This window comes from Caloenas nicobarica, chromosome 5 (genome assembly GCF_036013445.1).
Source record: "Caloenas nicobarica isolate bCalNic1 chromosome 5, bCalNic1.hap1, whole genome shotgun sequence".
In the NCBI taxonomy this organism is placed as follows: domain Eukaryota; kingdom Metazoa; phylum Chordata; class Aves; order Columbiformes; family Columbidae; genus Caloenas; species Caloenas nicobarica.
In genome coordinates this window covers 47,690,720-47,716,300 of record NC_088249.1, presented here as the reverse complement: position 1 = coordinate 47,716,300, position 25,581 = coordinate 47,690,720, and the positions used below count along the sequence as shown (strand labels likewise).

Below are 25,581 nucleotides of genomic sequence, written 5' to 3'. Positions count from 1 at the left end.
ATGGGTATGGCTCTGTCCTGTTCCCCTATCTTCATGTCACCAGACAGCCCAGCTCAGCAAATCACATAAGCACACAGCTAACCTTAGCAGTACAAGTTCAACAAAGAACATGTGATCTTAACATTGAGTATATAATTCAAGCTAAGCATGCATTTCAGTGCTTTCTTTAACATCAGATTTTAGCATATGCTGAAGGTTATATATGTACTTAAATAATTTTCCACAGGAATCATATTCAGTAAACAAAGAGGATGTCTGAACTTCCTCTCAACCAGGAGAAAGGCAAAAACAGATCCCCGTCTCCTTTTAATTTGTCTCCATATTTCTTCTCTGTACTTCACAGGCTTTCTCACTTGTGAACCACAACTGACTGACAACTCAATAGCAGCTAAAGACTACAGGGAATCACCCACAATATAATGCTTTATTTGCAAGTTGCTTTCTGCACTGATATCTAGTCTAGAGGCATGATCTGATGAGTAGAGTGTGTGTTTCCAAATGTACCTAGACTTGACCAAACAAGTCAATTAAGGCCTTCTCATATTTCATCCGATGCTTATCAGGAACATGAACAGTAATTTTCTTCTTCCCTAAACTCAGGGTTATGACATTTTTAATGGATTAAAAACAAAGATAAAACATCTGGGAAGGAGAGATGCAAATTGTACCACCTGGAACTTCAGCAACAGCCATGTCTAGAGATAGATCTTTAGCCAGAGACTTAACACAGCAGGAACTTTAGCACAATCTTGATACTACATTTACTGCAACTGGACACATTCTGTCTAGATAGAATAATGCCTATTACTTGCTCCTTCAGATGAACTTATACGCAGCTGTTTCAAAACCTTTCCCTCCAAATTTAAACAGTTTGCCACAACACACATGTAAAAGCACTTTTCCAATTGATACAAATTATTCTGGAATATGGAAATAAAATTGTGCAATACAAAACAACTAAAGAAAAATTAAAAGTCTCTTTGGATGAGAAGATGGGGCTTGGAATTCCACAGCTGAATCAATGTGAATGGTAAGCATGCTAGCTTGCACAGCCAGAATGAATGGAAGTTTCCCTTCTATCAGTTTTTATCTTGGATGGGAATTTTGTTGAAATAAGAGTATAGTCTTCATGCATGTAAGCCCATCACAGAGTGCACCAGACTTCTGCAGAGAATGTATCAGAGGTACATAGTAACGGAAGCATCTACTCATTGTTGCACAATGTCCCTCACTTGATTTTGGTCCTAGACATTTCCAGTCTGTGTGTAAGAAGGATGTACACCTAAAATCTGAGAAAATTATTTTTCAGTCATTTAATGTTTTAGTCAGACCTTTATATAAGCAGGTCTTGTAGGATGCCCTGCAGCAGAGTAAAATAAGAATCCCTATTGCTTCTTAAAGACAGGAAGATGAAAGAACATCACGTTAAGCCATGCATCTACCAAATTTCAAGTGAGATTTGGATATTCTAGTTTCATGTGAATACATTGGTTGAAACAATTCATAAGAATCAAAACTTAAAGTGACCTTACCACATTCAGGATGATGTGTTGACCAAGTCCCATCAAGCTGACAGTAGGCAACACGGCTGCCTTTTAAGCTGTAACCTGCGTTGCACTTGAAGTAAACCTGGGCCCCGTATTTAAAGTCATCTCCTTCCACAATACCATGAGCGGGAGCACCTGGAGTCCTACACATCACCACTGACAGTTCAGATATTTCAAAAAAATCCACTTTATTATAAAAACAGGACTGTGTTAGGATGGTTCTTTATTTAGAACATTGAAAAAACAATTAAAATGGGCACAGGAGTCAAAATTAGAAGACAGGTACATGCTGATCTTTAGAAAGCTGTTTAGATGTCAGTTCTACACACACTTACATATACACCATTTTTCAAAACATATCTAGATCTATGCAGTTCAATGGGATGACTCAGAAGTGTGAAGTGATCATGTGCATAAGTGTTTGTGTCATTAGGGCTCATTTACTCAAAATATTAGTACTTGAAGCACTTTCCATCTTAACAGAGGTTTTGAATTAACTACCATGCTGGGTCAAGAAAAAATCTAGATGCTTAAAAGCTTTATATTGAAATTCCTTCAAATTCTTCTTTCCAATTCTATATAGTTTTTCAGATAACCTCACAGAAATATTTTTAATCTTTGTGTAGATCAAACATTATCATAATGACATTAAAAAGGAACCTTGATATTTACCAAACTGTGATATTTAACCTTTCCACTGGGTTTGCTCTATTGGGAAAAGACTTACAGACAACAGTCTATTTAACTACCGGAAGCAGTAAATAGTAGATTAAACATTGCAAGCAAGATTTCTCTGAGAGCATCAAATCAGCCATGATAAATCAGGACAAAGGCCCATTCAGCACAGCCTCCTTTATTTGACATATTTTATTGAAGTCTTTCAACACTCTCTCCTGGTGTAAGACTATATGCAACTCTCCAACAGACATTTCTCCCAAGTCAAAAAGAAAGGAAAAAAACATTTTATAGATGTTATTCATACCTAACTCTGCCCTTACGTTCTGGATACACACACTAGCCATAAAATCCAGTCACCTGAGCTGACCCAATTCTCTTCAGTTTCTAAGCTCTCTAAGATATTTGATATGATTTCAAATTCCCTCGCCTAGGTAGGATGGGCCTTGATCCTGCATCTACTGAGTATTTCTGAATATCAGTCTTCCTTCTCTGTGTGGTCCAGCTTTCACAGTCATGTGGGCTGGATCCCCCTCACAGCCCTCCACCCACTCACGCGCATCCCTACTCCACCTTATATCCACCCTCAGCTACATCTGTGCCTGGTCTAGCCTGACCTCTACAGCAGAGATAGTGCTGTGAACCATTTGGATAGCACTTCCTTGGGAAGCAGGTGATGGGCTGGCCAGGAGTACTCCATGGGCTTGAACTGTTGCTATGCCACTGGTTAGACTGCTCTGCTCCACATGAAATAAATGATTCCTACTGCCCTGTGACTCTGGCTTCCTACCTTTAAGGTGTCTTAGACATGTGGTTTTTGTGCTGTGTTTGGCTATGGCATTACTTGTCCATAGCAAAATGAGAGAGGAAGGTGTAGGAAAACCTCTCTTGATAATCCATGGGAAGACTTCCTCACTGAAACAGCAGTGGTTAAAGAAAGAACTGGCATCATAGAATCTTAGAATAGTTTGGGTTGGAAGGGACCTTCAAAAGTCATCTAGTCCTGAATGCACCCCTGAAATGAGCAGGGACATCTTCAACTAGATCAGGTTGCTCAGAGCCCAGTCCAACCTGGCCTTGAATGTCTCCAGGGACGGCACATCCACCACCTCTCTGGGCAATCTTTTCCAGTGTTGTTACTACCCTCATTGTAAAAAACTTCTCCCTCATGTCTAGCCTGAATCTCCCTTCCTTTAGTTTAAAACCATTGCCCCTTGTCCTATTGCAACAGGTCCCCTGCTAAAAAGTCCGTCCCCATCTTACTCATAGGCTGCTTTTAAGTACTGAAATGCTACAGTAAGGTCTCCCTGGAGCCTTCTCTTCTCCAGGTTAAACAGCCCCAAGTCTCTCAGCTGTTACTCATAGGAGAGGTGTTCCATCCCTCTGACCATTTTTGTGTCCCTTTTCTGGACCCTCTCCAGCAGGTCCACATCTTTTCTGTACTGAGGACTCCAGAGCTGGACACAGTACTTACAGGTGGGATCTCAGCAGAGTAGAGAGGCAGAATCACCTCTCTTGACCTGCTGGCCACACTTCTTCTGATGCAGGCCAAGATGCGTTTGGCCTTCTGAGTTGCAAGTGCACATTGCCAACTCATGTTCAAATATTGCCAGCTCATGTCCACCCATAGGTCTTATCCTACTTAAAGGCCTTATCAACATTTCCCTAGTGTTAGCGCAATGCCCTCTGAATAGCAGTCACTGCCCAGCTTTCCACAAGATTAATATCTTACCTTTTCTCTCAGTGCACTTTGCAAAGCAAACAGAGGAGGAAACGAAAGACAAGGTAGAGACCTTCAGACAGAATTATCTATTAAATGGACCATGAAGTCAGCAATATTCACCCAAACTGTAAGGTTTGAGACAACCTACCTAAAGGGGGACTCACGACAAGGTAGTTGGAGAGAGACTTTTTACAAGGGCATCTAGTGATAGAACAAAGGGTAATGGCTTTAAACTGAAAGAGAGTAGATTTAGATTAGCTATAAAAGCTCTTCACTATGAGTGTGGTCAAACACTGGAACAGGTTGCTCAGAGAAGTTGTGGATGTCTGGAAGTGTTCAAGGCAAGGTGGGATGGGTCTTTGAGAAACCTGGTCTAGTGCAAGGTGCTCCTGCCCACGGGAGGGGCTTCGAACTAGATGATCTTTAAGATTCCTTCCAACCTAAACTATTTTATGATTCTATGATTCTATGAACCCTGCCAAAATGGAACCAAGAGTGTCAGAATTTCAGGTTGCAGTGCTCAGTCTCTGCACCTTTTTCTCCACTAATAGAAGATCGAACTCACCAGGAAATAGATGAGGTGGGTGCAAAATTCTACTATGAGATGGTAGTGGATAGCCAATTATGAAAGACACTCTTTCAAGGTCTGCCAAAAAAAGTCTGAACAACCCAGAGACTCCATGAGGATCAGGCTGATCCCATTCTTCATGCCATGGTGTTATCACACCTATAAAAATTCTGGTGAACTTGTACCTAGAAAACAATATGAAAACTGGAGAGATTTCAGCGAAAGGTGAAACTAATCTTAGGGAAATATAATCTTGAGAGTGATTAAGAGCTAAGAATGACCACCCTGGTCATGCAAAAGCTAAAAACTACAATAATCTAAAAGTTAAAACCAGGAAGGATACAATAAAATGTTTAAAGGAAGACAAAGAGACAGGGTAAAATTAAGAACAGGAGAATTCTTACTTAAAAAAAACTCTGTAAAAGTCTGATTGACAAATGTTTGAGAGGCATAGTGGGATGTAAGTGGAAATTATGAGTCTCACTTGAAAATTTAAACTCCATCTAAAAAAAACCAAAACTGGAACAGACTTCAGAGAGAACAGGCCAGCACTAACAATCCCATTATAAACTGAGAGATTTTTTTTTGTTTTAATTTTTCCATATTTTCCTACACAATGTTATTCCTGGGAAGTTCCACAATTAATCTATACAAGCATATAGGTAACCCATGTCACTTTAGGATCTGAGACAAGTTTTGGCCTGATACAGCTCTGTATAGTTCATAAGAGAACAAAGTAGGAAGGTATAAGACAAGGTGGCTACAAGTACCTCTGGCAAAAATGCTCAGTTGTGACAGTCCAGTTGTTAGAGAGAATAAAAACCAGAGCTGCCTCAAGTGTCTATATAAGTAACTCACAGATTCCCAAAATAACGTATTACCCTTCTTGCCTCTTACTTTGGTGTCTTGGAAAAAAAGAATATTTCTGTCCCATTAAAATGGCTCTATTTTTCACAGACAACTTTTTGCAATCTGAGAAACACTAGACTAGAGGAAGAATATAAGTTCCTGAATTCTTAAGTAAAATGTTCCATTATTAATAAAACTAGTACAAATTCCTCTCCCTTTAAAGTATATGTAAGAGTCATGCCTCAGTCTTCATGCTCATTCTATCACCAGTGAGATAAATTAGATGAGCTACACTTTTCTTTCTTCAATGTCTTTCAAATCCTACTTAATGGAATTACCATTTGCTTTTGTCCCACAGTCCACTAAACTAACATTTTTTTTCTGCTGCCTTCCTCTCACCTGGTTCCTCATTAAGTGATATATATCTCCACACACATATCATACATTATCTCTAAATTCTGCACAACATTTCATTAATATATTGCATGCCTGAAGCAAACCCATTTCTCACTGCCGGTACTAATAAAAGGTATACATTTCCATTTTTATCCCCCCTGAAATATTTGGCGCAAGAGCCTGTAATTGTATGGAGTTTTGTTCTTAATTTGCCTACAGGATTTTTTAATACTGCTAAAGACGTTTATCTTGTTGCATATTTCCAAGTCAGAGTTTGGCTTTCAGGCTGACCTGTGCTAATGTATATAGCACATTTTGACTATCTAGTAGTGGCTCTAGGGAACATTTTTCTATGTATTTGTAATATTGCTTTATCATAAGATGTGCTAGCATGCTCACTGGAGGTCAGACACTGAAAATAGCCACAGAAATTGCACTTGGTAACAAGTAGGGGCATAGAAGAACTTCTGCTGGTATGGATCATAGTATATGTCTTCTGTGGTGAAAGAGAGCGCTGTGGACTTATTTTGGGAATGCAGGTGCCACCATCCTAGCCAAACCAGTCTAATGACTGTCAGAGAAAGCCTGATAGAGACTGAAAATGAAGAAATTTAAAATCAGAAAGAGGACATTTTGTCAGGAGAAAGCCTCAATGACAGTGTTTTCTCCAGTGAATGCTATAATAACCCAGCATGCTGCTAAAAGCCACAGTAGCCCCCAAGCCAGAGAAATGCTGTGCAAGGAACCTCAGCATCAGGATTTTGGATCCTGAGATTTGGAGTTTCCTTGCTCCACAGCAGTGGCTGGCAAGTGCTCTGGAGTCAGAGAACCTGGAAGCCCCAGAAATCACAGCTCCAAAATGCGGTTGCTAGAGGAAGCATAACATGCAGAGTACATGGAAGTAATATTTTTCTGTCTCATTAAGAAAATAATAATTTTAAAAACCCCAGCAGAAATATTAATTTCTTTGAAAACGTTTTGCTATGAGACCACCCTAACAGAAAACTGTAAGGAGCCATTGAAGGAGGAATGTTGTTTTTGTAACTGTGGATCTGAGGCCTGACCCAGCAGGTGGGGACTGAGGGACATGCAGCTATCAGACCTTAAATGTAAAACAAAGCCTCTTTGCACTCATCATGGAATGCAAACCAATTCCTGTGGTCAAAAGTTAAGCTAGGGGAGGAAGGTTAGCCAGAGAGCCAAGAAGTCATACCTTAAATGTAAATAAATAAATAAATACATACATACATACCTACATAAGAGGAGGTAGTTAGAATTGGAGTAGTGAGAGAGGTAAACCGAGGCAGATATTTGGGAAGCATCAAGTAGTCTGTGAACCCTGTACCCAACCAATAGGCAACAGGTGGAGGGAATTCGCGGCTGGGATTCAGGGAATATAAACAGTGGCTTTTGCCTTGTTCGGGGTGCCTACCTTTACGTATAACACCTGATTTTGCAAAATCATAAATAAAATATGCTTTGCTGAGAGATCCTGCCTGAGCCTATTATATTGGCAAGATAATAGTTTCTTACAAATTTCCCAGCCATATCTAGCTACATGCACTTCATGCAGCTGGCTGATTTTAGCGAATGATGCTGCCTATGGCCAAGACTGCTGAAGTCAATAGCGGTAAATCCTATAAGGCTTGACTTTTGGCCTGCAAGTCTCTGATTTGATCACTTCTATTTCAAGGGCAAGTCTGACTACATGACTACCAAAGTATAATTATATAACAGTTCCTAAAGCTTATATCTGCGTTTCCAAAGTTTTTTATAAAATTAATGTCTGTTTGCATTGTACTGCTGGGGAAGCTATAGCACAGAGATATCAAGTGATTTCCCTGAAGGCAAACAGTGAGTGAGTGGCAGAGCTAGGATCAGTCTGGTCATCTGATATTCTTACTACATTTACATTTAAACTGACCCAACTTTGTACAGAAATCAGCATTAAACAATTATGCCATTACATAATCCACACATTATTCTCAGCAGCAGTGTTTTGTACAAAGGTGATGGAGCCATATGGGAGGAGATATCTCAGTGTGCCTGAATGCAAAACACGGGAGTTAAGGGGGGAACCAGCTGTGAACTTCTTAGCAGTTACTGCTGGGTGTTGTGATGCGCTTTGCAAATTCCTGTGAGTAAAGACCTTTTCTGAATTCAGACTTAAAGAATTTGTTGTCTTCACTCATAACAGTGCTTTCCTAATCTTGGCCCATGAGCTCTGTCAGTCCATGTAAATCTCTGATACCATTTATTCCTACACTTACCTCTTCTCTCCCCAGCATGCATCCACAAGGTGGATGTCCCAGGTTCTCACAGGGTTTGCTGGCAGAAAAGAACTGATGTGGGGGAGGACTTTGATGGCTCTCCTGAGACATCATCCCTCTGCAGTTTGGCATAGCAGCACAGAAATGGTTAATATCCAATACATAAGCCCATGGAGACTAACTTCAGCTAAAGCCATAAGGACACTGTCAAAATGTTTTTTGGAATGGCTGTGTCCTCAAGGAGGGAATGAGGTGAGGGATTTCTGGAGGCCGTGGCTCAAGTGTTCAGGAGAACTCGTTTTTTATTCTTTCTCATAAGTAATGACCAGGGCTTTCAAGCAAGCGTATGAGTTTGGTGATGGATTTGATCATATAGCCCACCAACATCAGGAGGCATCAGGCCATCCTGCCATCTTGAGGCAGCGTGGCTCTGCAGTCTCCTCTCTACAGGGCTGCCAGACCTTGATGTATCAGATCACACACAGTATGAGGCAAGAGCCCTGACTCCAAATTTATGCTTTAGGAGTCCCAGCATTCTTTTCTGGCTCCTATCTGCCTTCAAGGTTCTCTGCATGCTGGGATCATGGGCACATCATAAGTCTGCTGATAACAACATTGGATTCATGAGGTCCTGCAGCACCTCATAGAGCAAGCTGTGTAAGTTGTGGTGGGGATGTTCTCTCTGACACTGCTGACACTCTCCCCCTGAGCCTGCAATCATTTCAGCACAGGCTTTGTTCCTACAAGTTGTTCAATTCACAGTGACAGTACTTACACTCAGGAAAGAGCCTGGCATCTTCTGATGCTGCTGTCAAGGTCAACTCTGAGCTCAAGCTCTTCTGAATAAATGCTAGCAAACACTGTGGGATCCACCATAAAGACATTAACCTTCTTGCCACCACTTCCCTGAACCTCCCACCTCTCCTACGCTGGAGACCACTGCTGACTAAGAAGCCACACACTCCACAAGCAGCCCAGTTGTTCTCTTGTAGACCCTCGCAAGAGATGGATGTAAATGAGAGCAGGAGAGGCTCGATGGCATTAGCTTTACTACATGATCATCACCCTTATGCACAGTAGGAACAGACTGCTGGGAGCTGAACCGCTTTGGAAGACAGGTGGTCTTGGCCAGGATGAGCGACGAGCAAGGAGCACAGCGGCAGCTACAGTAAGTTCTGCTGCAGAGCACGAATCAAGGAGGCAAAGGGGGGACCCTGGAGCAAGGGAAACCCACATACGAGCAGAGAGACTGGCCAGAAACTGGCAAATCTCATGAGAGAGGCTGATGCAGTGGGGGCGTTGCCAGGAGCAACTGCAGGAGATTTAAAGGGGCCCTATGGAGCATGGGTGAACAGGAGCACAGCAACAGAGCAAGCAAACAGAGGTGTGACAGGTAGCACAGCAGTTCGCATGGAAAGGCATGCAGGAAGCATGAGCAGGGAGGACCCTGCCACTTCAAACGGAGGCTACGAGGCTATGACCCATTAGCAAGGAGCTAAGTACAGCAGGAGACATGGTATCCACCCAGCAAAGAGCTGTGCCTTCAGTGTCCCTCACAGTCCCTCCTGCTGCAAGAACTGATGCAGCCACCCAAACCGAGCTTGTGAGGGAACATGCAGCTGTCCAGAACTGGGGATGCAGAGAGTGCCTGAGTTTCTGCTCAGGGACTGATGGCAGCAGTGAGATCACCTGTGAGTGGTGTGCCCAAGTGAAGGAGCTGCTCAGCCTGGCGACAGAGCTTTGGGAGGAGGTGTCCAAGGCTGAGGAGCATCAGGGAGTCAGAGAAGGAGATTGACTGGTGGAATTACACTCTACCATCCCTGAGGCAGGTGCAGAAGCCAACCATGGCATGAGAAACAAAGGACCCCCTACCCTCTTGCCACCCCCCTGGAAAGGGGGACCCAGAATGGGGAGAATGGAAATGGGTTACTGCTTGAGGCAGCTGGTGAATACACCCTCAGCCTGCCCCACCTTCCCAGGTGCCTGTACACAACAGGTATGAGGACATGGATCTGCATGGGCAGACAGCTGATGCTGCTGCTGAAGACCCTTCTGGGAAGGAGAGGTCCTCTAGGCAACCTACACCCCACATGAAACCCAGCAAATCCATTAAAACCACACATGTAAAGAGAAAAAGAAGGGTAGTTGGCATAGGTGACTCCCTTCTGAAGGGAACAGAGAGCCCAATATGCTGACCTGATCCAACCCCCAGGGAAGTCTGCTGCCTCCCTGGGACAAGGGTAAGAGATGTTACTCAACAACTCCCCAGGCTGGTAAGGTCCCCTGGCTATTACCCACTATTGGTCCTTAATGTTGGCAGGGAAGAGGTAGGAAAAAGAAGTCTCAATCAATCAATCTCAAAAGAAGTCTGCAATCAAAAGGAATTTCAGAGCTTTGGGGTGGTTGGTCAATGGCTCAGGTGCTCAGGTGTTTTTTTCCTCCTTTCAGTAACAGGCAGGAATATAGAATGAAACACGGAGGTCCAACTAATCAACACGTGGCTCTGAGACTGGTGTCACTGATGGAACTTTGGCTTTTTTGACTATGGGATGGTCAGTTCTTCGCCAGGTCTTCTGACATCCAATGGGAGGTACCTCTCCCAAAAGGGGAAAAAGGTGTTTGCTCAGAGGCTAGCAAGGCTGATTGATAGGGGTTTAAACTAGATTGGAAGGGGGAAGGGGGCATGTGCTAGGTCGGTCAAGATGGGGTTAATTCCTACACTGCCAGAACATCCAGATATTCTATACCATATAAGGTCAAGCTCAGTTATAAAGCCAAGAGAAACCAGGGCTGTGCTTTCTCTCCTGCTGGCTGGCGATCAGGGGCGGTCCAGATCGGCTTCTTCTCCACCACGAAGTTTGGTGCTTTTATATTTCAGGCCGGGGCGGGGGGAAGCACTTTCAGCACGAGCTGCAGGAGCAGCTTGCTCACCGCTGCAAAGGGGGGGCTGCTGTGTGGTGTGGCCTTGCGGATCAGGTTGTGCTGTGTGCCCATTGTTTTTGTAGGTTCTTTCATAATTGTTGTTACAGCTTGTTTCTTTTTTTTCCTTCGCTGTTTCTTTAAACTGTTCTTAACTGTAAGGAAGTTTAATGAAGAACTGTTGTTTTTATGTAACTGAGGACCTGGCACCTGACCCCAGCAGGGGGGAAGGACCAAGAGACATCAGACTATGAATTCTTAATGTAAAACACAGTCTCTTCCCAGAATATATACTGATACCTGTATTTACAAGTTAATTTAGGGGGAAGTGTAGCCAAAGTGCTGGGAATCCATATTGATAAGGGGAAGGGTATTGTATGCCTTGGGGTAGTCTGTAAACCCTGAAGTACCCAACCAATGGGGAACAGGGGAGGGAAATTGTGGCCGGGATTTTGGGGGGATATAAGCAGGGGCTTTTTGCCCTATTAGGTGTGCCTACCTTTAGGTAGAACACCTGGTCTTGCAAAATCGTTATTAAAATATGCTTTGCTGAGAGATCCTGCCTGAGCCTATTATATTTGCAAAATAATTGTTTCCTACATCAACCCACGAGTTTTGCCTTTGTTTTCTGATTCTCTTCTTCACCCCACCGGGGGCTGGGGAGGTGTGAGCAAGCGGCAAGTGGTTTTAGCTGCTGGCTGGGGCAGGGGGGAGAGCGGGGCCTGAGGCTAAACTACGACAGTCCTTTTTGGTGAGCCAGGCAAGAGAAAATAAAAGGGTTGGGATAATGACAGAGCTGACCAGAGTGTGTTAAAGTTTACTCTATTAGTTAAGTGGTCAGGATGTTTCTTTGCCCACGTGGCTGTGCCATCTGAATTCCAATATGCCCTATGTGTTCCCTGTGGTGCTGTTTATTACATCTGGGGAAAGGATTTGGTTTATCATATTGCTGTTCTGTATGATATCCGTCTATGAGATCGTGATTTCATTTCTTACACGTCTTTATTGGTATTGTTATATTATTGATGTTTCCATACCTTGGGCGCCACCTCTCTGAATTGATTAGTAATCGCACCTAGTCGATGAAGAAAGTGGAGGGGAGTGGAATTTTCCCTCGTTTCTTCACCTTCCTTTTCTCCTCCGGCCTAGGTGCAACAGTTTTTGAGGATTTTGGAAACCCTGGGGATATTCAAGCTAACATGCTCATGTTGCTATGTCTTCTGAATATGTGCCAGGTTATATACAGGGTTACAAAAAGATGTGTTAAGTATATCACGCATAGATTTGCCCTGAGGTTGGATGATCATGGGTGGAAGGGTGTGTGGTTTGGAGTTTCACCCCTGAACAACTGCAGGAACCTGATGAGGTGACAGAATATTTAAAAGGAAAATGCTCTGGCTACTCCAAAGCAGCACAACTTACAGCACTGTGCTGGGCCCTGGCCAGTATATACCAAACGCTGCTCAACACCATGCAGCGCCCCCAGGGTGAAGAGGGGGATAACAAACCAACAGTCACTACGGTTACTCCTACTCTTGTGCCAAACACTGCAGCTGCTCAAACCCCAGTGACAGGCTCTGTGGCTACCCAAACCCAGGCAGCAGGTGCTGCAGCTGAATCAAAGAACCAACCTGTGTATGTATCAGTTGCCCCTCTCCAGAAAAAGAAATACATAAAGAAATCAGCTCACTTAGTGAGGGAAGATGATGACCCAGCCTCATCACAAGAACAGGAGGAGGAGGCAGAACCAAAGATAATCACCCGATCTCTATCCCCAGGTGAGCTGTGAGATATGCAAAAGGATTTCAGCTGCTGGGATGGCAAGCACTTTTTTGCTTGGCTGCTCTGATGCTGGGATAGGATAATGGGGCTGGTAGCATGGAATTAGAGGGTAGGGAAGCCAAGCAACTAGGATCCCTGTCTAGGGATGGGGGCATTGACAAGGCAGTTGGAAGAAAGACACAAACCCTCAGTCTCTGGAGACAGCTTCTGTCACATATGAAGGAAAGGTACCCCTTCAAAGAAGATGTTACCTGTCACCCAGGCAAGTAGACCACCATGGAGAAAGGTATCCAGTACTTGGGGGAATTAGCTGTTCTGGAGGTGATTTATAATGACACCAATAATGGTGATTTACCCACAGATCCCAATGAAATTCCTGCAGAGTGCACCATCATCCTATGTCAGCTCATTGGCAGTAATGTCCTGGAAAGAAGGCGAGGAAGAATGGATGAATTGGCTGGCCGGCTCCGACGATACAAGGGAAGTCTATCTTCCTCCCTTTGGGCTTGTGTCTTAGCTGCAGAGAAACTGCCAGATGCGCTAGCTGAGAAATTATCCCAAGAGTTCCAGCATTTCGAAGACAAGTTCTGCTCCCCACCTGTGTGGCCTAGGGTCTCAGCTACTTGGAATGAGCGTCTCTCCAATCAAGAGAGAAAATACAGAGGGTATAAAAAACAGGGCACCTTGTGGTTTTTCCAGCATGACCATGGAGAAACATGAGAAACATGGAGAAACATGAGGAGGTGGGATGGGCAACCTACATCAGTCCTAGAGGCATGGGTACATGAGTTGAAAGGAAAGACAACCACAAGAGGGGATTCTGCCAGGAAAAATGCTGCCCCAGTTTCCAGCGGGCAGTTCCCCAGACAGAGCAGAAGAGCTGATCTTGCTTCTCACCTTCTTGAAGGGACTTCTGATTCATTCTTGCAAAGAGGAAGCAGTGAATACCATTACCAGGATTAGAGAGGCCCTGCCTTCAGCCAGGTGAAGGAGAGGGATAACCAGGTTTTTTGAACTGTGTGGATTCGATGGCCAGGAATTTCACAGAAATTCCAGGAAGGTCAGAGCCACAAGAGTACAAGGCTCTAGTGGACACCAGGGCCCAAATGTACTCTAATTCCATCAAATGGACAGAACCCACCAGCATTTCTGGTGGATCCCAACAGTTGACTGTAGATGCTGAGGTAAGTCTGATTGGGAAGGAGTGGCAAAAGCACCCCATTGAGACTGGCCCAGATGCTCTGGTCGTCCTTGGTATATAGTTTGCCTCATAAGAGGACATTTTAAGGACCCAAAAGGGTACCAGTAGGATTTTGGCATAGCAGCCATGGCAACAGTGGACAGTGAACAGCTGTCTACCTTGCCTGGTCTCTCAGAGGACCCTTCTGTTGTAGGACTGCTGAGGGTCAAAGAACAGCAGGTGCCAATTGCTACCACAACAGTGCACCAGCAGCAATGTTGCACTAACCGAGACTCTCTGATTCCCATCCATAAGTTGATTTGTCAACTGGAGAGCCAAGGAGTGATCTGTAAGACTCACTCACCCTTTAACAGTCCCATATGGCCAGTGCAGAAGCCCAGTGGAGAGTGGAGACTAACAGTAGACTATCATGGCCTGAATGAAGTCACGTCACCATTAAGTGCTGCCGTGCCAGACATATAGAGCTGCGATACGAACTGGAGTCAAAGGCAGCCAAGTGGTATGCCACAGTCGACATCGCTAATGCATCTTTCTCTATTCCTTTAGCAGCGGAGTCCAGACCACATTTGCTTTCACCTGGAGGGGCATCCAGTACATGTGGAATTGACTGCCCCGGGGTGGAAACACAGCTCCACCATTTGCCATGGACTGATTCAGATTGCACTGGAGCAGAGCAAAGCTCTGGAACACTTGCAGTACATAGATGACATCATTGTGTGGGGCGACACAGCAGAGGAAGTTTTTGAGAAAGGTGAGAGGATAATCCAGATTATTTTGCAAGCCTGTTTTGCTATAAAACAAAGCACAGTCAAGGGACCTACACAGGAAATCAGATTTTAGGAGTAAGATGGCAGGATGGACGTTATCAAATTCCCATGGATGTGGTCAGCAAAACAGGAGCTACGTCTGCCCCAACTAATAGAAAGAAAACACAGACTTTCTTGGGAGTTGTGTGGTTTTGGAAAATGCACATTCCAAACTACAGTCAGATTGTGAGCCTTCTCTATCAGGCGACCCAGAAGAAGAATGACTTTGAGTGGGGCCCTGAGCAACAGCAAGCCTTTGAAAAAATTAAGCAGGAGAAAGTCCATGCTGTAGCTCTTTGGCCAGTCCAGGCAGGACAAGATGTTAAAAATGTGCTCTACACTGCAGCTGGGGAAAATGGCCCTACCTGGAGCCTTTGGCAGAAAGCACCAGGGGAGACTTGAGTTTGACCCCTGGGCGTCTGAGGATCTGAGGCCTGCTATGCTGCAACTGAAAAGGAGATATTGGCTACATATGAAGGGGTTTGAGCTGCTTCTGAAGTGGTTGGTACTGAAGCACAGCTCCTCCTGGCACCTCGACTGCCAGTGTTGGGCTGCACATTCAAAGGGGATGGTCTCCTCCACTCATAATGCAGTTGATGCCACATGGAGTAAGTGGGTCACATTGATCACACAACTGGCTCGAATGGGGAACCTTGATCACCCAAGGATCTTAGCAGTGAACATAGACTGGCCAGAGCGTAAGGATTTTGGAGTATTACCAGAAAAAGAGGTGACACGTGCTAAAGAGGCCCCACCATATAAGTTACCTGAGAATGAGAAGCAATATGCCATGTTCACTGATGGGTCCTCTTGTATTGTGGAAAAGCATCAGATGTGGAAATCTGCTGTGTGGAGTCCTACGCGGCGAGTCGCAGAAGCCACTGAAGGACAAGGTGAATCAAGTCCGTTTGCAGAGGTAAAAGTGATCCAGCTGCCTTTAGACATGGCTGAACAAGAAATGTGGCTGGTGCTTTATCACTACGCTGACTCAGGGATGGTGGCAAATGCCCCGTGGGGGTTGTTACAGCAATGGAAGAGGAACAACTGGCAGCGCAGAGGCAAACACACCTGGGCTGCTGAATTGTGGTGAGATATTGCTGCCTGACCAGAGAACCTGTCTGTAAAAGTGCACCACATAGGTGCCCATGTGCCTAAAAGTTGTTCCACTGAAGAACATCAAAACAACCATCAGGCAGATTGAGCTGCCAAGATTAAAGTGTCTCAGGTAGGCTTGAACTGGGAACACAAAGGTGAATTATTTATAACTCAGTGGGCCCACTTAGGGACTCAGTGGGCTCAGTGGGCCTATTCCTTCATCAAGGAAGGGATACAACATATAGATGGGCTCATGATCAAGGGGTGGACTTGACCATGGACACTTTTGCACAGGCTATTCACAATTGTGAAACACGCGCTACAATCAAGCAAGCCAAGTGGTTAAGGCCCGTGTGGTATGGGGGTGATGGCTGAAGTATAAATATGGGAAGGCCTCGCAGATTGACTATATTACATTCCCACAAACATGACATGTCAAGCACTATGTGCTTACTATGGTGGAATCAACCACCAGATGGCTGTAAACATATGCTGTGCCCCATGCCACTGCCTGGAACAGTATCCTGGACCTTGAAAAGCAAGTCCTATGGTGACTCGACACCCCAGAGAGAAGTGAGTCAGATAACGGGACTCATTTCCGGAACAGCCTCACAGACAGTTGGGCCAAAGAGCGTGGCATTGAGTAGGTATATCACATTCCCTGTCATGCACCAGCCCCTGGGAAAATCGAACGGTACAATGGACTGTTAAAGACTACACAAAGAGCAATGGGTGGTGGAACTTTCAGAAACTGGGATTCAAATTTAGCAAAGACCACGTGGTTAGTTAACACCAGAGGATCTACAAATTGAGCTGGCCCTGCCCAATTGAAGTTTTCACACTCTGTAGAGGGGTATAAAGTCCCTGTGGTGTGAATGAAGAATGTGTTGGGGAAAACAGTCTTCGTTACTCCTGCCTTGGGCAAAGACAAACCCATCCGTAGGATTGCTTTTGCTCAGGGACCTGGATGCCCTTGGTGGGTAATGCTGAAGGATGGGGGAGTCCAATGTGTACCTCAGGGAGATTTGATTTTGGGTGAGAATACTCCCATGATGTGAATTGTATGACGTTAATTGCTGCATAATACTATACACCAGACTAACAATCTTCAGTAAGTATCTTTAAGTATCTTTCAGGTTAGTGAAGAATGAACTTCAACAAAATTCAACAAAGTGCAGCAATGATGGAAGCAAAGCTTGCTCCAAGAGCTGCTATCCAGCCACCTCCTCGAGGTCAACGCCTTTGACCTGCAAAACATGAGCAGGAGCTATGTGTTCCAGATGCAGCATTCAGCAATACAGCACACCAACATGACACTGCATCTTTCCTGCCTGTCCTGATAGAGTCCAAAATCATGGACTCAATGAACATTTCAAAGGAATGAGACTATGCTATGAACTAAGGGAGAAAATATCTGTGTATATATATATGTGTATATATGTGTGTATACATATTTCAGGTGGTAGTAATTAGTTGAAGAGTCTAAGTACATGTACAAACTGAGCATGACATAAATGGTATAGAATAAGGGGTGGAATGTGCTGGGTCAGTCAAGACAGGGTTATTTACTACACTGCCTGGACATCCAGATATTCTATACCATATAAGGTCAAGCTTGGGTATAAAGTCAAGTGAAACCGGGGTGTGCTCTCTCTCCTGCTGCCTGGCAGTCCAAGGCAGAAGCCTTGGTCTGGTCCCAGGGACATGATATAATTGGCATTAGTGAAACCTGGTGGGATGAGTCCTGTAACTGGTGTGCCATGATGGATGGCTACAGGCTATTCAGAAGGGATAGGCAGGGTAGGAGAGGCAGGGGGGTGGCACTGTATGTAGCAGAGGGGCTGGAATGCATGGAGCTGGCAGTTTGCCATGGCAAAGTTGAGAGCCTCTGGGTAAAAAGCAGAAGTCGTTGTGGGTGTCTACTATAGGCCACCCAGCCAGGATGACAACACTGGTGAGTTATTCTTTAAGGAACTAAGCAAAGCCTCCAAGTCATCTGCCCTTGTCCTTATGCAGGACTTCAGCATGGCAGATGACAACTGGGAATATCACACAGCTGGCACCAAAAGGTCCAGAAGATTCCTAAAGCATCTGGACAATAACTTCTTGGTACAGGTACTAAGGGAACCGACCAGGAAAGGTGCCTTCCTAGCTTTGCTACTCACTAACAGAGAGGGTGTTGTGGGAGAAGTGGCAATTGGTAGCTGCCTTGGCCACAGTGACCACAAAGCAGTCAGGTTCAAAATCTACGCTAATGGGAGGAAAACTGCCAGCAAGGCCTAAACTCTAGATATGAGAAGTGCAGACTTCAGGTTGCTCAGAGAACTACTTAGTAAGATTCCCTGGGAAGAAGCTTTTGAAGGTGCTGGGATCCATCAGTGTTGGTCATTTTTTTAAGTACCACCTACCAAAAGCACAGGACCAGGCAATTCCAAAAGGCTCAAAATCTAGCAGGTGAGGCATAAAGCCAGCTTGGTTCAGCAGGGATCTTCTTCTTGAAATATGGTGAAAAAAGAAACTATTTGGTCAGTGGAAGCAACGTCAGGCATCATGGGAGGACTACAGAGATGTTACTTGCCACTATAGGGAAGAAATTCTTGTGCGCAGAGCTCAATTAGAAATGATGCTGGCCAGTAGTGTGAAGGACAATAAAAAAGGCTTTTTTTAATATGTTAATGGCAAAAGGCAAACTAGAAATAACATTGGCCCATTACTCGATGAGCATGGTCACCTTATTAACAGAGACATAAACAAAGCAGAGATATTCAATGCTTTTTTCACCTCGGTCTTCAACACCGAAGATGGACTTGAGGGCTCCCGTAACCCTAGGCTAGCGAACCATAGCTGCATGAACAATAAACTCCTAGTCAATCCGGAACTTGTACAGGATTTGCTACTCCAGCTAGATCCCTACAAGTCAATGGGGCCTGACGGAATTCATCCAAGGGTACTTAAAGAGCTGGCTGATGTCATAGCAAGACCTCTCTCTGTGATTTTTCAGTGCTCCTGGGAATCTGCAAAGGTCCCAGTTGACTGGAACCTGGCAAGCATCTCAATCTACAAGACGGGCAACAGGGATGACCCTGGCAACTACAGGCCTGTCATTCTCACTTCCGTGACTGGCAAAATAATGGAGAAGATTATTCTGGGAGTTATTGAAAAACATGTGAATGACAATGCAGTCATTGGTCCCAGCCAGCAAGGGTTCATGAGGTGAAAGTCCTGCATGACCAACTTAATTTCTTTTTGTGACAAGATTACCCACCTAGTTGACCAAGGGAAGCCTGTCGATGTGATCTTTTTGGATTTCAGAAAAGCCTTTGATACTGTCTCTCACAGTATCATCCTGGACAACATGTCCAGCACACAGCTGGATGAACACACGATGCAGTGGGTGAACAATTGGCTGGCAGGACAGGTTCAAAAGGTTCTATTAAATGGGATGATGTCAGGCTGGTGACTAGTCACTAGTGTGGTTCCACAGGGATCCATCTTAGGGCCAGTACTCTTCAATATTCTCATAAATGACTTAGACACAGGACTTGGGGGAATAATAAGTAAGTTTGCCAATGACACAAAATTGGAAGGAGCTGTTGATACTCTCAAGAGAAAAGGGGCCCTGCAGAGGGATCTGGACAAATTGGGGACGTAGGCAGTCACCAACCACATGAAGTTCAACAAGGGCAAGTGCTGGATTTTGCACATGGGACATGGCAACCCCAGCTGTACCTACAGACTGGGGGACGAGACGCTGGAGAGCAGCTCCGTGGAGAAGCATCTGGGGGTTCTGGTTGAACATGAGCCAACAGTATCCCCTGGCATTCAAGAGGGTCATCTGTGTCCTGCGGTGCATCAAGCACAGCGTTGCCAGCCAGGTGAGGGAGGTGATTGTCCCGCTCTACTCTGCACTGGTGCAGCCTCATCTGGAGCACTGTGTGCAGCTCTGGATGCCACAGTATAAAAAGGATATAAAGCTACTGAACAGTGTCCAGAAGAAGGCTACAAAGTTGGTGAAGGGTTTGGAGGGGAAGCCGTATAAGAAGCAGCTAAAGTCACTTGGTTTGTTCAGTGTGGACAAGAGGAAACTGAGGGGAGACCTCATCGTGGCCTACAGCTTCCTCACAAGGGCAGGAAGAAGGGTAGGAGCAGGTCTCTCTGGTGACCAATGACAGAACTCAAGGGATTTGCAGGAAGATGTGCCAGGGGAGGTTTAGGTTGGACATTAGGGAAAGGTTCTTCACCCAGAGGGTGGTGGAGCACTGGAACAGGCTCCCCATGGAGGCAGTCATGGCCCCAAGCCTGGCAGTATTCAAGAAGAGACTAGACAACACCTTCAGACATATGATGTGAACTTGGGGCTGTCCTATGCAAGGACAGGAGTTGTACTCGATGATCCTTGTGAGTCCCTTCCAACTCAGGACATTCTATGATTCTAGGGCTCTCTGAAAAAAATACTTCCTGGGGGTGGTGTATGTTTACACAGGTCATGCCTGTGGGAGCTGGTGATGTCTAGCATGCTTGCTTGTCTTCTTTGTTGCCTCTGAGAACTTTTACTTTCTAGACCTGGCAGGCTCTGCATTTTAGGTGAAAAAAGGAGCATGGTTGCAACTTTTATAGCTAGAAATTAGAAGAGGTGAACAAGGAAAGCTAAGATTGTCAAGGTTTGGGTTAAAAGTTATTTTTTGTAAAGCAAGACTCTCAAAGCGGAGAACAAATACATGCAAACACTGCAGCAGATCTTGTACAGGAAAGGGCAAGGAAACCACTGTGATAAAAAGGTATTCACAGTGATGGCAGTGTTCTCTGGAATAAGAAGTCTCTTGGACCTCGAAGAACAAGAATGGTCTGAACAGCTACAGCTACACACCCAAACAGCAGTGCTTTGCTTGGTCATGCCTGTCATCATAGACTCAGCATTGAGTGCCTGAGGCTTTAGGTGGGTGTCTCAGAGGTACCTCCAACCTCTATGTTATCACAGGCAATTTAGCCAACAAGGCTAAGATACTATTATATCAGCCTAGTAACTAAAAGAGCAAATAGGTGCCTAAATGTTACTTAGGAACTGGCCTTCAGTATCAAATGCAAGTCCTGGAGGTGTAACAAGGACTATTCCCTAAGAGTGTCCCTCTGCATTGTAGTAGCTTTCATCCAGGTTGCTAGCAAGGGAAGATTTTGGATAAACTCTCTCTGCCATCACTCATGTTTCAAAAGGGAGGAAACTCTCCACCTTCCTTCATGCCTCTTGCGATGCCCCAGGGTGCATATGCCCAACTCTGTGCTCAGCTTCAGCCACAGCTCATGCAGAAATGCTGGGACAGACAATTCATCACAAAGATTTTTTGTCTTAATTTATCCCCCATGCCCTGGAAGTTCAAATCTCCTCTCATTTTTGCATTTTTCCAGTCCTCACATTAATCCTGGAAAAATGTCAAAGAAAACCATAACAAGAGCAGCTGATCAGCTAACCCCAAGTACCAGAGATAGTAGATTTCCAGTCTTGCTCTCTGGTCCTCTTCACTTCTGCATCAGCTAGGAATAATTACACAAAACTATGATGTAACCCGTACTGAGATCAAAATCTTTTAATTCCCTTCCAGCCAATTGGAACTCACCTCTGATGTTTTCCAGCTCCCTGCTTCTGTGAATGAGAACATATCCATGTAAAAATATGCTTGGATCACCCACTGTGATTTATTCATCCGGAGGCAATTTGGAGGTTGTTGCTTACAATTAGCCACTTGATCTTTATCAGCTTTGTTCTTAGCCCTTAGAAAGCTGTGTCTCTGGATACAACTTTTCCGGTACTTGGATGGCCTATTTAATTACACAACTGGGCCTGTTTGTGCATGGGATACTGGACTGAGTGAAATCCTAATGATCCTTAACATTCACTTTCTCTGTCAGTGGTAAGAACTAATACTTAGAAAAAGTTCCCCAATGTGTCCTTTGGAAAATATAACAATATCACACTGCAAAAGACAGCACTATCTCCTATGCTCATTATTATACCATATTACAAAGGAGAGTGAATCATCTTGAGGTGTTTCATTTTGGAGATGGCAGCTTTCCAGCTAAACAGGGATAAGCCCAGGCAAGGCTGGATAAGAAAGACATTCCAAAGAAATGCATATCGCTTTGAAACAATGTTTGTGAATGTGCATTAACTGTAACAGAAAAACACCGTTTAATGATACAGAATTACTCCAATGTAGCTGACAGAATGGTTTATTCAGTGTTTTGCAAGGATCTGAGCTGGATTTCAGAAAGAAAGGAAGATCTGGCATTGCCTGTTTAAGACAAAGAGGTGGAAATTACCAAGTGTTGAGGTGAGAGTGTAGGGAAAAAGACAATGAAAGGAAGTAAAAAGTGGGAGAGTATTAAGGATGTAACAGGGCAATTTGATTGGCTGTGAAATGCAGTTCCTGAGCTCTTGAAGAAACTGAAGAGGAGTATGGGAGCCATAACAAAGAGAAGTGGGACACTGCCTGGTCATTTGTGTTCATCATTCCTACCACCTGGGGCCATTCTGCCTTGATAGTGTTTTGCATCAGCTGCAAACAGCATGTAATCATGCCCACAAAGGAAGTGTGTAAGGTAGCTTGACTCAGATGTTTGAGTGTAAAATCCTCAAGGAGGAACCAGGTCTTTGAATGAACTTTGCAAGGAAAAGAATGAAACTGTCAGCATTTAAGCATGCTGGTTATTCCAGCAAACTTTCAAAGTAGTTTTAAGGTTACCCCAAAGCACTGCAAGAATGTGCAGACTGCGCCAGAAGCCATGAACAGTGTATCAGTAGTCTTCAGAGAGGACTAAGAGTGGTTAGTGGCATAGATCCCAAACCTTACTCCAGGTCCTTATCTGATTTCTTCTAGTTCAAAAAAACCCCTCAAAAGACATATCTCCTCCCGTTCAGCTAGGTGGCAGAAAACTTATCCATCTGCAACTTATAACCATATACCAGCCCCCTGTTATCTCTGACCTTTGCAAAAGGTGAGGGTGAGCTTAAAGTGTGTCAGTGATGCAGAATATTTTTTTGGCCTGCATGCAGTTATTCTGTGCTGAAGAGCTGATTTATGCCACACATTAGAGCAGACGTGTCAGGGAGACTTAGTCTCCTAAGAGATTCAGCAATGAAATGAAACGGAAAAGTATCTTTGTGCTATCCAGGGTGGCAAGAATACCTGGAATTTAGCTTGGTCCAACCTGTCCTCCTGCAACACTGATTCCTTGTTCTACACAGCAAGTCATATCAGGGAGAATCCCGTGGATGGTTTTATCTCTAAGGCATGTTAGCAGACTGAGGGAAAAGCTCAGAATTGTTTTCAGCTGGGGAAAATGGAGATTTCCTGTGAATCCATTTAATGTGGTTTAGAAATACACTTCTTTTCCTGTGGCAGGCCTGTCCTTGGATGGATTACTTCGACAGACAATTTCTGATTTGTTTATATTATAGCAATGTCTGGGGCTATGCTCTGGGCAGAATACCATGATTTTTTACCAGACATGTTTCACTTTCTGAAAAACTGAAAAAAAGGCCAGTTAATAGACACTGAGAAAATAACAAAAGGATAAGAGAGGAATTGTCAATAAAGCAGATGTCTTGTCTCTTTCAGCCTTGCTGTCATCTACACTTACTCACTGGAGTTTCAAAACACTAGAAAAATATAATTAATATGATGAAAATATACGAAACACTGCTAAATGGTATGAGCAACTTCCTCTCAGAAACTGTATGACTTGCTCAATCCAACAGTCATAGTGACAGAGCTGAAGGAAAGAGCAGTCCTAGAGACCAGTTTTCTGCAGGATGATTCACAAGCAGCAGTTGTTTAGTGGTTGCTTCAGATGTGTGTAGTGATTTCCATCCTCAGCCATCAACCTAGTTTTTCTCTTAGGTGTTTCTGTTCTCCTATGGGGCATCTTGGCTATTTGTATAACAGGAGCCAAGCAGCTTTAGTTCATCACTCAGTGAATTAAGACAACTCAAAACTGATGTTAGGTTACCTTTAAGCACCAGAAATAATGTTTGGTGGTTTGGCAGTTGCTGTGTGAGCAGTTCCAGCATCCTTCTAACCAAGGGAGAAAACTCCAGGAAATACACTGAAGTGAAAACTGATAGCAGAAATCTTTACCTTCATCTCAAGACAAGCCCTTCAAATTCACACACTAATCACTAAACAATACAGATCTCACTTCATAAACACATGATGTTCCTGGAAAAGAGTATACTGTGGGGCAGTATTGGGCAGCAAGCATAGTGTCCTAGCAAATGTCTAGCCAGTATCACAATGTTGTTCTGATCAGCTCAGGAGACATAAAGAGGGCATTATCCCACCAGAACTGAACTCTGAAGGTGACTTATTAAAAACCTCTCTGAGGAATGCAAGTACTATTATCTTACTTAGCTTTGCAGATACAGGTGGGTCAATGAATCTTCCTGTATGACTGCACTGGCCATGTCTTCACTGCTGCATTATCTCACCCTGTCTGAACTAACTGTCCCTCTGAATAAGGACTGCTCATAAAGAGCAGTTTAACCAAGTAATAGTGCTCATGGCACAAGTAGTGATACTGTGTTGCCTCTCAGAGGGAGTCCCAGGAAGGTCCTGGAGAACAAGCCACCTCTGAGAGCATACTGCCTGTGTTCACACTACAGAATTGCTGCACGACAGGCCAAAGGGTAGTGCTGGCTTAAGCTGTAGCCTGTAATCCCTAATGGGTCTGCAAAATATGAGAACTGCCACATTTCAGTTAAAGGTTTTTGCTAGTGTGTGGGTTTCAAGGCAGGTAAACCCTTGGATTGTGATAGTGAAAAAAGGCCACTAGCCTTTACTCTTTAGATATATATGTGCTTTGGTAAAAGAAGGAGTTGTGTTCTTATTCCCCACCCTATACACACAAGCCTATAGGGAGGACAGTAGAAATGTGATGGAAAAAGAGTGGCATTCGTCTCATCTTTTTGACACAAGTGGGGAAGAACTCTGTCCCTTTAAAAAAGCTGTAATAAGCTATTTTCCACCGAAAAGAATAAGCAAAAGCCAACAAACAACCAAAAGTCCATGCCAGAGTGGCAGGAAAGAGCTCAGGGGCATTTGGTTATATCTGAAGTTCTCCACTGTAATCATGCAATGTAGGCATGGTCTAACACATGTGGGCTGCAAATGGCACAATATATACCAGTGATTATAGACAGTGGTCATGGCACTCCTCGAAACCTATTACTGAGAATCTCTCTGGCAAAATTTAAAAAAAACTCCAAGCATTCCCTTAGAAGACTCTGCATTAGATGTCCATGGTTAGGTAAGAAAATCAGGTTTAATGTCCAGAACCTTTCATCACTGCCTCATCCTCGACGCTGCTGGGATTAAAACTCAGTCTAGCCTATGCTAAGCACTGACAGCTGAGCTCATTTCTCCTATAGCAGAAAAAGGCAGGGAGTGAGGGAGTGCTAATGCTTTCTCCCTGTCTTAAATATCAGTCAGTCTATTGAGGATGAGGGCACCCCTAAGAACCTGCCCAAGTCTCAATTGTATGTGGCCAAGAAGGATGGAAGGAGATTATATCAGCAGTGAGGAAGGGCCTGAAAGCTATATTCAGAGGCCTGTTGGAACAATTAAGGACAGCCCTAGCAACATCAAAGCCTACAGCAAGGAGTTAGTTTATACAGCTTATTCAGTTGGATTAGACCCTTCATTAGGATGCAGAACAAACTTCTTCTTGGCAGACAGGAGCAAGAAACAGAATAAAAAT

General features: G+C 44.2%; 1 protein-coding gene across 2 annotated transcripts in view; it reads right to left on the bottom strand.

Moving 5' to 3' along the window:
- Positions 1–25,581, bottom strand: part of PAMR1 (peptidase domain containing associated with muscle regeneration 1) — a 77,211-nt gene that overhangs the window by 12,224 nt on the left and 39,406 nt on the right. Inside the window, exon 7 of one of the 2 annotated variants that reach the window (XM_065635482.1) lies at positions 1,533–1,703. The exons of the other annotated variant lie outside the window; for it this stretch is intronic. Coding sequence (XP_065491554.1) covers positions 1,533–1,703 — 171 coding nt within the window. The remainder of the gene's footprint in view (positions 1–1,532; positions 1,704–25,581) is intronic. 2 annotated transcript variants of the gene reach the window in all.